Source organism: Dermacentor variabilis, unplaced genomic scaffold (assembly GCF_050947875.1).
Source record: "Dermacentor variabilis isolate Ectoservices unplaced genomic scaffold, ASM5094787v1 scaffold_19, whole genome shotgun sequence".
Classification (NCBI taxonomy): Eukaryota; Metazoa; Arthropoda; class Arachnida; order Ixodida; family Ixodidae; genus Dermacentor; species Dermacentor variabilis.
Genome location: NW_027460357.1, coordinates 2,993,019 through 3,006,104, shown reverse-complemented (window position 1 = coordinate 3,006,104; position 13,086 = coordinate 2,993,019). Strand labels below are relative to the sequence as shown.

Sequence of the window (13,086 nt, the reverse complement as noted above, 5' to 3'; positions counted from 1 at the left end):
CGCCCCATAGGCTCACCGAAACAGACTTGTACGTCACCAAGTATGTGGAATCGATTATTTGTGATCAAATAAGTTGCTGGAAGTTTTGAACTTACGGTTAATTTGTTTACTCGGCAACACGCACGTCACTAATTACTTTTTCCAGTGACCTATGATATGCAAACATTCACGTTATTGACGAGACAAGCTGTAACAGGCAACGCAGCTTTAAGCACTTGATGTTTCAATAACTACAGTAAAATTCCCGCGGTGTGCTATTCACAACGTCCAAAGGGATGAAAACGTGGACTGCTTTGCTTACAATCAACGCTTCGTAGCTCCGCCTCGATCCCCTGAACATGGCCAGCTTTCAGATTGGCTCAACTCTCTTGCAAGCGCTCTTAAGCGACCTTCGTAGGCGTTAACAACTGCTGCCTGCTCATTTCTTCGTTGCTTAGCGCAGTAGTCTATGACTTATGTGATATACAGAGAAATGTTTGGCTGCTAAACACACATGTTCCTATCTGTCTCACACGTTTTCATATAGACCTAATTTTGAGATTGTCACATGCAAAAGCTATTACATCGGGGCCTCCATTACAATTGCTCGTTTAAATCTAAACGGCTAACGAACGAAGACAGAAGCTGCGCCAGATATTGGCCGCCGGCAGTTTGAACCAGTGGCTCAATAGCGATGACCACTTTGGTGCCAGGAAATAACCTGAAGACCATTTTTCACTTGTTATTGGCCCTACCACCTTTGCCTAGATCGAGCAACACTGAAGCGCTGCATTCGTAGAGAGCCCAAACGCGAGCATCGTGGCACTGATTGACCCCAATCTTGTGCGCAAAATGTTCTTAATTTCCCCCAGCACGCACATCTATCACTTTTTGAATGTCATCGCTGAAATCTTCGCAAGAAAACCATGAAAGATTAACAACAAAGATTTTGAAAAGCAGTAGTTAGTGAAGTTAGTGAAGGACTACAGGGCATGCCAGGACAGTTTGTTTTATTTCGCTGTATTTGTGCAAAGTTAGCAAAAATTTAAAAGAAGGTAACCTAAAAGAATCGATAACATTTTAACTATTGCCCACATTCACGCGGCCTGAATTGGTCACTGTAACCTATTATATTGTGATGTAGTAGTGACGCTAAAGAACACAGTGGCAAAACTGTTAATGACAAAAGTATGTTTTTATTAGGCGAACCTGTGCCCACAAAGCCAGTTACACTTAAAGCACAACGATAGCGGCGAACACAGTCGGCGATTGTCGAAATCTTTTCTGCGGGGCAAGCGCGTCGGTTTTGCACACGAGTCATCGATGGTTCCAGAATGATCACTGGTGCCTATGTGCGTTCAAGAAAGTACTGCAGGATTCGCGTCGCGCATACAATCAGATTACGCAAAGTTCGGTAACAACAGACAACATATAGAACCGTCAATAACATTCCAGAAACTTCCCATGCATGCAGTCGCATCCTATGCTGAACGATAACGTTTAATTTCTTTTAGTCGGTGAAAAAGCGGTCACACGAGAAAGATAAACAAGTACGCATGCCAATGCCCCCTTTTTAAAAGGCATCGTCCAGATACTATAAACGTAACAGGAGAGTGAAAAATCAAAAGCACGTTTAGCAAAGAACAAGTATTACGTAGTAGTTCTGTGGAAGCCCGCAAGGTGGAGAGAAGTAATTATCGTAGCAATTGCCTTTGTAGCAATTGCTATGAACGGGTGGATGTCTGATTTCCCCCTCCCCTTTATAACAAGTATTACAGTAACAGAGTCCCAAAGTTGGTCAGCGCTGATAGATTAGCTTGTGCCGCACAACTTGGACTTACGTCGTCTTGCGGTAGCGGGTCATTGGAGGCGTGCAATAGGCAGTAGGCATCACAGTGCTTGGGTCCGAATGGGTAGACAACGATGATATCAAATTCCTGGAGTCTGCCGCTCAAACGTGCGAAGCGTCCTGAAGGGTCCTTCTCCTTCGCTAGCCAACACAATACATGGTAGTCGCTTACAATTCGGAAGGGCCTGCCGTAAAGGACGGAATTTCGTGGTAGCCCAAATGATGGCAAGGCATTCTTTTTCCGTTGTCGAATAATTGGCTTCCGCTTTACACAGCGACCGACTCGCATAAGCAATGACCCTTTTAAATCCGTCTTTCCTCTGGACTAGGACAGTGCCGAGGCATAGGCTCCTTGCGTCGGTGTGGATTTAGGTGTCGGCGTCTTCATCGAAATGGGTGAGTACTTGTGGTGACTGCAAGGCGTCGTTTCAAGCTGTTCGATTGCTTCGATTTGCGGCGTTTCCCACTTAAACTCTACGCTTGATTTCGTCAGAAAGGTTAATGGCTCGGCGGTGCGCCCAAAGTTCTAGAAGCGCCTGTAATGGGCACACAAGTCAAGAGATCATCGCACTTCCTTTTTGTCGGTGGGCTGTGGGAAGTTAGCGATGGCAGACGTCTTCTGCGGATCACACTGGACTCCAGATTTACTGATGACGTGGCCCAAGAACGGAAGCCCATCAAGCGAAGCGGCATTTCTCCGCTTCGGAGTGCGCCCTGATTACTTGATGGCGTCTAGTACTGTTCCAAGTGGCCTAAGGTGATCATCGAAATTCCTAACGAAGACGACGACGTCATCCAAGTAGGCGAGACATGTCACCACTTCGACCCTGCTAACACCGTGTTCATCACGCGCTCCATCGTTGCAGGTACCGAGCACAGTCCAAATGGCATGACCTTGAACTGGTAGAGGCCGGCTGGCGTGATAAAGGCGGTCTTCTCGCGATCCCTCTAGTCGACTTCTATTTGGCAGTAGCCAGAATTGAGGTCCATCGACGAGAAGTATTTAACGTTGTAGAGCCAATCGAATGCGTCGACTATCCGCGGAAGGGGGTACACGTCTTTCTTCGTAATCTTGTTCAGTCGACGATAATCGACACAGAAACGTAGGGTTTCGTCCTTTTTCTTCATCAAGACTACAGAATGTGCCCATGGGCTTTTCCGCGGCTGGATGATCTCCTCGCGCAGCATTTCGTTGATTTGTTGCCATATACCTTCATATTCTCGCGTTAAAACTCGGTAAGGGCTCTGGCAGAGTGGTCGAGGAAACTCTTCGCTAATTATTTGCCAACATCGCGAATAAATGGACACCGAAAAAGCACACGACACAAGCGCTGACTTCCAACAAGTAGGTTTATTGCGCGAGCGCAGAATATATAGGGAGGGAAGTAACAGTAAAAACACAAATGGCATGGAAACAGGAAAATAATGACTTGAGAATACACGTGGGCAGAGATCGGTTAAATTTGCAGATACGCAATGTCCTTGTCTAATAACTGGATGGATGGTGAACTGATCCATGAAGGACCAGGTTGGGTGATGGCAAATGCTTCGATAATTTCACGCGTGCGCTGGTCAGCGTGCTTTTGGATGACAGTGACTTATCTAAAATACGGGATGCATTTACATGACCTGCAGTGCAGAGCAAGGTTGCTGCTGTAATTTTGTTTTATGTTGTTGGCGTGCTCCCGGAGGCGATCATTGAGGCAGTGTCCTGTTTGTCCTTCGAAGGAGCACCCGCACTTCAAGGGTATTTCATACACGACACCTGTGATCCAGCTGGTGAAGGGCTCCTGATGCTTCTTGTTGCAACCTTTTTGTGGGGGTTATCTTGGTTGACCCTTCTGCATAAGGTGTTCAGCTTTCTTGGCGCTGAAAAAACAACCGAAACACCCGCCCTTCCCGGGGCCTTTTTCAATATGTGCGATACACCGTGCAAATGGGGAATGACAGCCGTCTTCGAATTATTGATCTCGGTTTTTCGTGTCTTCTTTCTTTGGTGCATTTCCGCGACCATGTCTTCCGCTAGCTGTACCAGGAGGACGCTCGGAAAACCAGCCCACAAAAGCCGCTGAACCTGGCCTTCAAAGGCTATTTCTGTCTCGTGCGTGCATGATCTTTGCAGTACATTACGGAAGAATGTATTCGTACCAAAAAGCCCGGTTGGCCACTCTTCTGCACTTCGGTTAATATGCGATGCTTTGCAACTGGTGTTGGTCGAATCCTCTATGACGTCGAAAAGCAGTCTTTGTAATGCCGGAGACGACCCTTGAGCTGCTGCCACTTACTCACAGTGACACGTGTACTTGTCTTTATCGGGCGACGCGTTTCACCGCCTAACAAATATTATCGCACAGCGCAGGACGCGCCTGCATGTATCAGAAGCTTCTGGAATGTTATCCATGGTTCCATCCGTTGTCTGTGTAATCTGATTGCATGTGTGCGCGACGCGAATAATGTAGAACTTTGTGGTAGGCCCGCGGTTCCCAGCGATTGCTATGGGACCTTCGACTACTCATGTATAAAAGCCGACGCGCTTGACCCGCTCATCAGATTTTCGACGATCACCGAGTGTATTCGCCACTATCGTTCTTTGAGTGTAGCCTGCTTATGAGGGCACAAGTTCGCCCAATAAAACGCCAGCTTCGTCAATCACAGTTTTGCTGTCTTCATCACCGTCACTACTACGTGACCATAGGAAGGCTTTGATTTATGTAGAAGACGGGTTCGGGAACTATAGTACTCGAGGAAGATGCAGCAAAATCCTAGAGGACAAACGATTTGCTGGTTTCCGCAATTTCGTCGATGTATGCGATCGTCGGGCTCTTGTTCGTGTGCTCGAACGCCTGGCTGAAGTTTGTCAGCAACACTTCGTTTTTCCTCCGTGCAGTCGAGCGATCCCTCTTGCGACGCTAATTTCGCGGTCGAGCACTAGACGTTGGTCACCTTCGATGACGCCTTCTGCGTCTGCGGCTGTTTCGGTGCCGACGGAAATTACGATGCTGGAGCAAAAAATTATCTGTCTGACCGCTCACAAGTTGGTCTCTATTTAGACACTAGGGTTGAGGATTGGGTGAGTGGTATTGCATTCTAGAACTGGTACAGCACAACATACAAAGAAAGAAACAAGCGGAGCCGATCAGATAAAGGAACAGAGCGCTCTGTTCTTTTATCTGGCCGGCTCGGCTTGTTTCTTCATTTGTATGTTGCGCTGTACCAGTTATAGAACTCTATTTAGACACCATTCAGCCGCAAACTTGAATATAGAACTCGTGTTCCAAAAAGGTCAATTTTGTCCCCTTTGGTTTTTAATGTAATAATGAAATATTTGCTTCAACTTTATTCAATTGTATATTTTTTTTCAGTACGCAGATGACGCGGTGCTACTAACGAAACATATATCTTACGTGAAAGCGATTAGTTTCCTAAACGAAAATATGTGCGATGCAATGGCATGGTTTGAAAATAAAGGTTTTGCAGCCAATTCAACGAAAACGGAAGTTGTGTGTTTCAGAAATCCGCTGAAAACAACGGTTAATGTGATACCGCTTTGTTGCACTCACGCGACAAACATTTGTGTAGTTGCTTTGCAGTAGAGTATATGGATTCGGTAAAATGCTTCGGATTATTTATCGATAGCGACCTTTACTGCCACAGCCATTTAACATAGTCTCAAAACTAGTCTCAGAATTAGTCTCAGAAGCACTAGTCTCAGCAGTGCTGCGTGTTTATTATTTAGTACAAAATCTTTTCTTCCGATGTCGGTTAGAAATGGTCATGCACTCACTCGCGTACACTGTTGTGAAGCAGGGAATAATCGCATGCGCATTTTCTTGTGTTGGTTGCCAGTGCGGATTCGATGCAATTTTAAAGACTATGCTGAAAACTATCGCTTACAATTCTCCTGTGGCGAACAGTGCAGATCTGTTTTCGTCTCTTCTATTGCCTTCCTTTTTTCGCTACTTGTGTCAGCACATTCAGGAACTCGTATTTTAGACATGCCTACACTGGACGCAGATCAATCCAATAACGTGCTCGTTTTAGTCTGCCCCGTTGCACTACAACATGTGGCGAAGCTAGAAGGTGTGTTTATATTCGCCATATGTTTAATGAACTCCCAAACTGTATACTCACTGCTACCTCAAAGCGCACGCTAAGGAATCTTTTAGATCATCTTCGAGTCGTGTAACGCCGTCTATTTGTCTGTCGACTGTCAGCTCATTTCCCCGTGAATTATATCACGTAGTTTTCTGTTTCTATTTCGTTCACTAGATAGTGGCGAGCGATTTAAATGCTGTTCAATGTCTCTTGCAATTTTTCCCCTCGCTGATGTTGCGGGGTCCAGTTGCACAAGCTAGCTGGCTTTCACAGACCCCATATTTTAATATACAAACGCAAGATGACAATCAAATTATCATTTCAGGGCGACGGCGGCAGCCCACTGGTGTGCGAGCACAACGGCCTGTGGAAGGCCATCGGGCTCGTCTCGTGGGGCATAGGGTGCGGACAGGCCGGCGTGCCGGGCGTCTACGTGAACCTGGCGCAGTATCGCCAATGGATAGACGGCGTCATCACCGGCCTCGGATGAGTGCGCTCCTCCGACGGCCGCTCCAGTCTTCCTCTGCGACCAAGCGGCCGCGAAGAGCGTGCATGTCGCACACAGAGAGAGGACGACACGACGTTGCTACCATGTGTGAATTTCCGCTGTGCGCGGCAGAAATCATGAACCAAATGAATGTCCAGGACAAACCACGTCGAGAAAATTTGCATCACTGCAGCGATAGCTGTGAGTGACTCAAACATCCGAATACATGAAAACATTTAGAAATCTGACGACTTTAAGAGAGCGCACCCGCTCAGGAAGGGTCCCGACTGACCTTGAAAACAAATGACGCGCCATTTTCAGCACCCTCCAGAGACAGCACTTCCGATTGTGACCACCATGAAATTTGCGTGTGGTTGATAAGGAAATCAAAACATTTTATTTCCATCTTTTTCTTATATGTACAGACAAGGGGCTACAGAAAGAGCTGTTCTTGCCCTCACTTTATTTGCACATTACCAAAACCAAAGCTTCCAGCGCATCAGCGTCAAGAAATTCAGACAGAGGTCAAACTCTCGCAGGGGTCGGCATCATACAACCATAGTTTCCTTGAGTTTTGTTATTGCTCCTTATTTTTCGATTTTGCCTTTCACACTAGAACCACAGGATACCCCGCGGCATCTGTGGCCCACGGTGGAACAGTCAATCTAAGATAAACCTATGCGCTCCTGCCTTTGCTTTAACACGAAGGTGGATTTGCCGATGACACAATGGTTCTTTTTTTTAAGAATCTCTATCCAGCGAAAAGCAAGCACTTGGGCCTAGGTAAGGACAGTGGATCTGCGAGACAGGATCTGTGAGAGGGTAGAACATTGGTGGAGCAAGGACGAGAGACATTGAATATAGTTATTAAGCGTATAAAACTACCTAAATTGTAACCGCGAAATTGTAACTACGAATGCTCACTCACTTATTACGTCAAAATATTGTGTTAAGACATTCTGTTGACTGCAGGGTCGTCGCGCGACGTTGCTTTAGGCCAAATAATTTTCTGTACAGCAAGCTGTGCGATGAACAGAAGGTGTAGCAGCTCAATTCAATCTCAGAATGCAAGTGTAACACGCCAGTCAAATTGACGCTGGTAAATGTGAACAAAAGCTTCACATTTACCAGGAGAAGCAAGTCGCACACCCCCTCGATATGCTTGCATAATAAGATGAGAGGCCACGGCTGGCATCCAGGCACACGAAAAGGCAGCGCGGAAGCGAAAACTGTTGGAGGCACCGCGGGCATCGTTCAGAGGACGCCGTCCTGCGGATTTCCTAGGCATATTTTGTGGCGCAAAATGCATTTCTTGAAAAGGGACAGAATACAGTGAACCGCCAGTGAAGCGTCCTGTGGACTTCGCGCGATAACGTTTCTGTCGTGCGTCATTTCAACTTGACCTCACGTATATCGTAGTGCCGAAAGGCAGAGTGAGCGTACTCCGTGTTTAGGTAAGAGTTCGGTACGGCAAATCAAGTGTGCAACTTTCGGGCACCTCAATCAAGATCAGAAAATAAAATTCTAATCCAGCAGAATTTGAGCTGCTGTATGACAATGCAAATATTGTCAACTTTGTTTAAGAAGCTTTTGGTCCAGCTGAACTTTCTTAAGTGGCGCAAGATGCCTTGAAATTGCTTGATTTAATTATGTGCACGACACTAGCTTTTGAAATTATAACCTGCAGGTCTTTCTTGTCGGTTATTGGTGCTATCACACGTTTTTTTTTATTTTTACATGTGCATATATATATATGTATATATATAATATATATATATATATATATATATATATATATATATATATATATATATAGTTCGGGGAAATTTTCTGTAGGTCCGGTGCATAGGTAGTTGAAGAAACGAAGGGGCACACTTAAGAAAATTTTGTTTTAACGTTTCAGCCGTGGCACGGCCTTCATCAGAATAAACACAGATACAAGTGCGCACCCGCTTTTATGGGCATGCGCACGTGGGCATAATCCGCAGCACATGCACGTGTACACTTGGAAATAATAACAGAAAAAGTGTAGCAGTAAGTATAACTTGAGCACGATAAATGATATGTAGGAAATATTGTTATGGTGCCACGATGACTGTACATGAAGTTACGGAATGATAGCAAGCATATATATATATATATATTCCTGAAGTACTTTTGTATTTTATGGTAAACGTTCCATCTTTTCGAACATCGGCCACGTGCGGTTTTGTCGAATTGGCGAATACTTCGGCGGCCGTTTTCTCGTCACAGACGGCAGAACGTTTCTGGACGGCGTGACGCGTTCTCGCGTTCGTTTGTTTCCCAGCGCTTGCCGACCTGGCAGAACAGTCTTTCTGACAGGTTTAACTTTCCGTACATAATATTTGTTGTTTGTTTGACATCTCTTCTTTGTAAATATGGCATTAATTCTCTACATCTGCGACTGTCATGTGTTCTTATGTTTCGTGCGTCATGAGTGCGTGGTCACTGTTCATGCATGTGAAATTTGAGTACTTATTTGCCAACACATCACAATAAGGACTAACATAATGCCTCATTTTACGTTGTTTATTACGAATATGCTGCTCGGCAACCACGATCGCAGTCACTTGTCTCATACGGTGCCATGGCGCCGGGCTCACCAGTCTCACTTCTCATAATTATATAAAAGTCTAAAAATAAAGAGAACTCGATCGTCCCTTGAAACATACTGTGGGAAAAATAGACATCAAATCAATAGCTGGGACACTGTTTTTTTTTAGTTCAAATAGAGTTTTTGTTTAATATATATATAATTGTCCATGCAAGCGCTTTGCCGCTTTCCTGAGGTGAATTTCTGGAAATGGAAGTTGCCATCGTAACAAATTATATAAAAGTGCTTAATTAAGTATATTCACTAATTACGTTGTTTAATTAAGTTTAGATCACATATTATAATTGAGTGTATGAAGCCTGGTTATATAAAAGTCATATCCTCCGAGCGTAAATTTCATGTGGCCCTATTTATTATCTCTATATTGTATGCCGTAGACTCGTGCCTCCCCCAGACGGTTATAGTGAAATTAAAAGACCACGAAAACGGGCACGGACAACACCGAACAACACAAGCGGTTGTGTTGATACAATGAACCAAATCGCCCAGCAGCAAACCTTGTTAAACCCTCAGATGGACCAGGCCACTATTTATGTCATAACGACGTTCATATTCGGACTAGCAAATGCATCGGTTGTACGCCTCCAAATGTTTACTTCCACTTAGAGCCCCCGCTCTTGAATATTTAGCTATCCTGTTTAATTGCATCTTTCAAAAGATGAGTCCATTCCGCCGAACTCATGGTTGTTGAGAAAAGACGGTGGGCCAAAAGGCAACGGCTCAAGGCTCACACTTCCTGAAATGGATCCTTGGTAAGCCACGAAGGGAGCGAAAGCAGGAAACAATGAATATTAGACAACCCGTGTGCTAATTACCTACCAGATATTTTTGTCTATGTTCGTCACTTTTCGTGTTTGCTCAGAAGGCGAAAATAGCGTGATATTGCGGATTCCAGCTTGCGCAGCTGCTGTACCCACTCAGTCGAAAAGGACAACTTTGGCGGCTTTCCGTCACAGCCGTTAGGAAAGTGCAAACTGATTTTATTACACCTTCATGGCCCAGAGCAATAGTCGGTATTAGCAGCTTCTTATTTCCAGTCTCTAATAAGTAGACGTAGCAATATCAGCACAGAAAAAAGAGTTTGCTTACAATTTATCCTGAAGGCTTATTGAGAAATGCTTTAGATCACACTACCGTGAATTTCACTTTCAATAAGCTGCATGTGTACACCGCAATTACACGAGCATGCATTGCTGCGGTTGATTTTTACCTGCATTGCGACAGCGAAGGAATTCGCACCTAACATGCTGTTCATTCATTTTTCGTATATGTAGCAACTATATTTTATTTCATCATGTTCCAGCGCCGTTGAAAGCCATTGAACATCCGGACTGGCCTTATTTGCAATTCAGATAAGTAACACAGGTAGACGTGAAAAGGAAAAGTGCCACGTGGCGCCTTCTATTGTCCATGCTATAGTTCCTATTCTATTCTCAAGTTCATCTATCGCCCTATTGTTCGTCTCTGTCCCTGTATGTTGTGTATATTTTTCCTTTTCGCGTTCGGTCTCAAGTGTGCTGGGCGACACCAGCAATACCAAGTGACGAGACGGGCTCTTCTGTCAAGCTAATGCAATATAAAATTGGTTGGTCTCGTCTCGCGCTGAAATTTGCGCCATGCATGTTTAAGCAACCCGCCCTATATTCTTGCTTACAGGGTTGGTGTAAAATGTGGCGGTACGTTGGGTGTCGGTAATACATTTTGCTCACGCACTTCTTAGCTGATCAGCGTTGTTATATACTTGCTATACCGTGCGTCAAGCACCCTCTTTTTGACTGGTGCGGCCAAGTTGCAACTTTCTGCCTTTACCAACCGACTTGTGAAAGAAGAGCGGGCCAACCCGGAAGACGGCGGCGAGAGGGCTATGATGACCGCTTGTTACTGTTAACGTCACGCATACTGCACTGCAACTTTATTTTCAATGCAATAAAAGTTTTCCGTAGTAGTATTTTGTCCAAAAATGATTGTACACACTGTCCTCTTGTGATTCACTTATGGAGTCAAATACAACTTTGTGAAGTCACTCCTCAGCAACCTGAAAGACCCCCGCTCGAAGAACGGGGGTCCAAATGGGTGCGTTCTGTGTAGCAAGGCGCTTTAATTGACATGCTCTTGTGAAGTAGAAGCTCTCAACCATGAGGCCACAAGCATATTGGTGGCGCAATACGGATGTCCGACACGGGACATTCGCACGTCCTGTAAGACGTCCTGGCAGATCCTGCAGGTCATCGTCGAATGCCTGCGGAACCATCCTGCAGTCGCAAAGCGGCAATCCGACGGATGTCCCAGACGCGTCTAAATGGAACACTCTGACGTTCGATGAGCCTTTAAAAATTAGGCAGCGTCTCCTGCGACGCGGTGCTCCCCAGACGACTCCACACAGAATCGACTACTGCAACGCACGAAGTGACGTCACTTTAATAAATTAAGCTAAAACAATTGAAATATATCCACTCTTACTAAAATATGCGTTGAACTTGCTACGATATGAAAGAAAGTCGTCTTATGCGTTAATTAATGTACACATTTTGATTAAGGACATCATCGCAAAATGTTTCAACTCTACTGTCACGCCTTTCTCTATAATAATAGTCAGCGTTCAATATTACAAGGCAGAAAGATATTATACTATCTATCAGGTGCCTGCAGAGGTGGAAAGCAATTTTTTGAGCGGCTCGTGCGTCACCAAAGAGCCCGAGGGAATGTGGTGGGGCCGCAAGCACACGCACGCTTTTCCCCCGTTTCCTCTCTGGAGCAGCAGACGACAAGCGCTGCAAGCGTGCAGCTCATGCCCACGTTTACGTCGCCACACGCTATGTTTGCAGCAGTCTCCTAACGCCGTAATATAGATTTATATACAGTGTGAAGGATACGTGAAACTGCAGTCTTCGCACTGTCACTCGAATGTTTCCGCAAAGAGTCGGGCCCATATGAGTTCTTTGCTAGCTGTCTACCATCCAAAAGTCTGTCACCACGATTCGTTTTCGAGATCGAAGCAACCAGTGAACCAGTTTTGGCACCCCATTTCCTGCAGTGCCGTGCGTCTTAATGTCGTCATAGCTGCGCAGATATTACTGACTCAGATCGCGGAGCAACCGATCCGGCCCCCACCATTGTGCTCAACTATAAACAGACGCTTTGTTTTCCTGCATTCATGGGATTAGCTGCGTCCTCGTGCGTATCGTCCAGTAAAATCAGCGGATCCTTGAAAGGGTAATAGTAAATTGGCCGGTCCCGAAGATCTTGAAAATGTATTCACGACTATGTATAATGGAAGGTCACCCAGTCGTGGGCCTTGCTTGTTGGGCTTGGAAGGCTTAAACAGAAGCAAACCCATGCTTTGCCATTGGCCAATTATCAGTTAAGGGAACACATTATGACGTCAGGCGAAGAATGCACCTGGGGAGGGTGGGAGCTTGCCATTTCGAATCTATTTCCTATAGTGATGCACATTCTTAAGATTTTTTATGGGCAATGGCTGAACGAAAATAAGTAAGCTTCAAGTATGCTCCACATTGAAGCCATTATCATTCTGAGCTTAAAGCCTCCTTAAATTTCTATAGTAAGTCTGCACCTGGCACTTGATCGAATTATACATACACGAGATAATAAAACACTTGCATCCTGAAACACTAATGATCCTTTAAATTATAAAAAGATCTGCTATTTCAGGCGTCTTCGATCTGCATAAAAAAGAAAGCCATTGTAATTCCTCTTCTCAAGGAAGCAAGATTAGGATCCATCTTTGGCAGCTAGCAACAGGTCTGTGATACTGTAGCTGTCTATGCAAAGTCTTCGAGAAAATGATAAATCATCATCTCTTACACTCTCTAGAACGCCAAATAAGCCGTATCAATGCGGCTTTAGGGAGGGCAAGTTGACGATCAATGACAATTGGTATACACTGAGCCCATCAGATTCTTTGTATCTACATATATCCAGATATAAAGAAAGCTTGTTACACAACATGGCGCTGTGAAATCTTGTGAGGCTTACCACAAATAAGCATCTGTGACATGATGAGCACAACAAAACTATGTG

General features: G+C 45.0%; 1 protein-coding gene across 1 annotated transcript in view; it reads left to right on the top strand.

Annotated features, from left to right (window-relative positions):
* The window catches only part of LOC142568491 (phenoloxidase-activating factor 2-like), an 80,508-nt gene extending 73,968 nt beyond the window's left edge, over positions 1–6,540 (top strand). Inside the window, exon 6 of the mRNA XM_075678408.1 lies at positions 6,249–6,540. Within this exon, the coding sequence (XP_075534523.1) occupies positions 6,249–6,413 (165 nt within the window). The 3' untranslated portion in view covers positions 6,414–6,540. The remainder of the gene's footprint in view (positions 1–6,248) is intronic.
* The last annotated feature ends 6,546 nt before the right edge of the window (positions 6,541–13,086 follow it).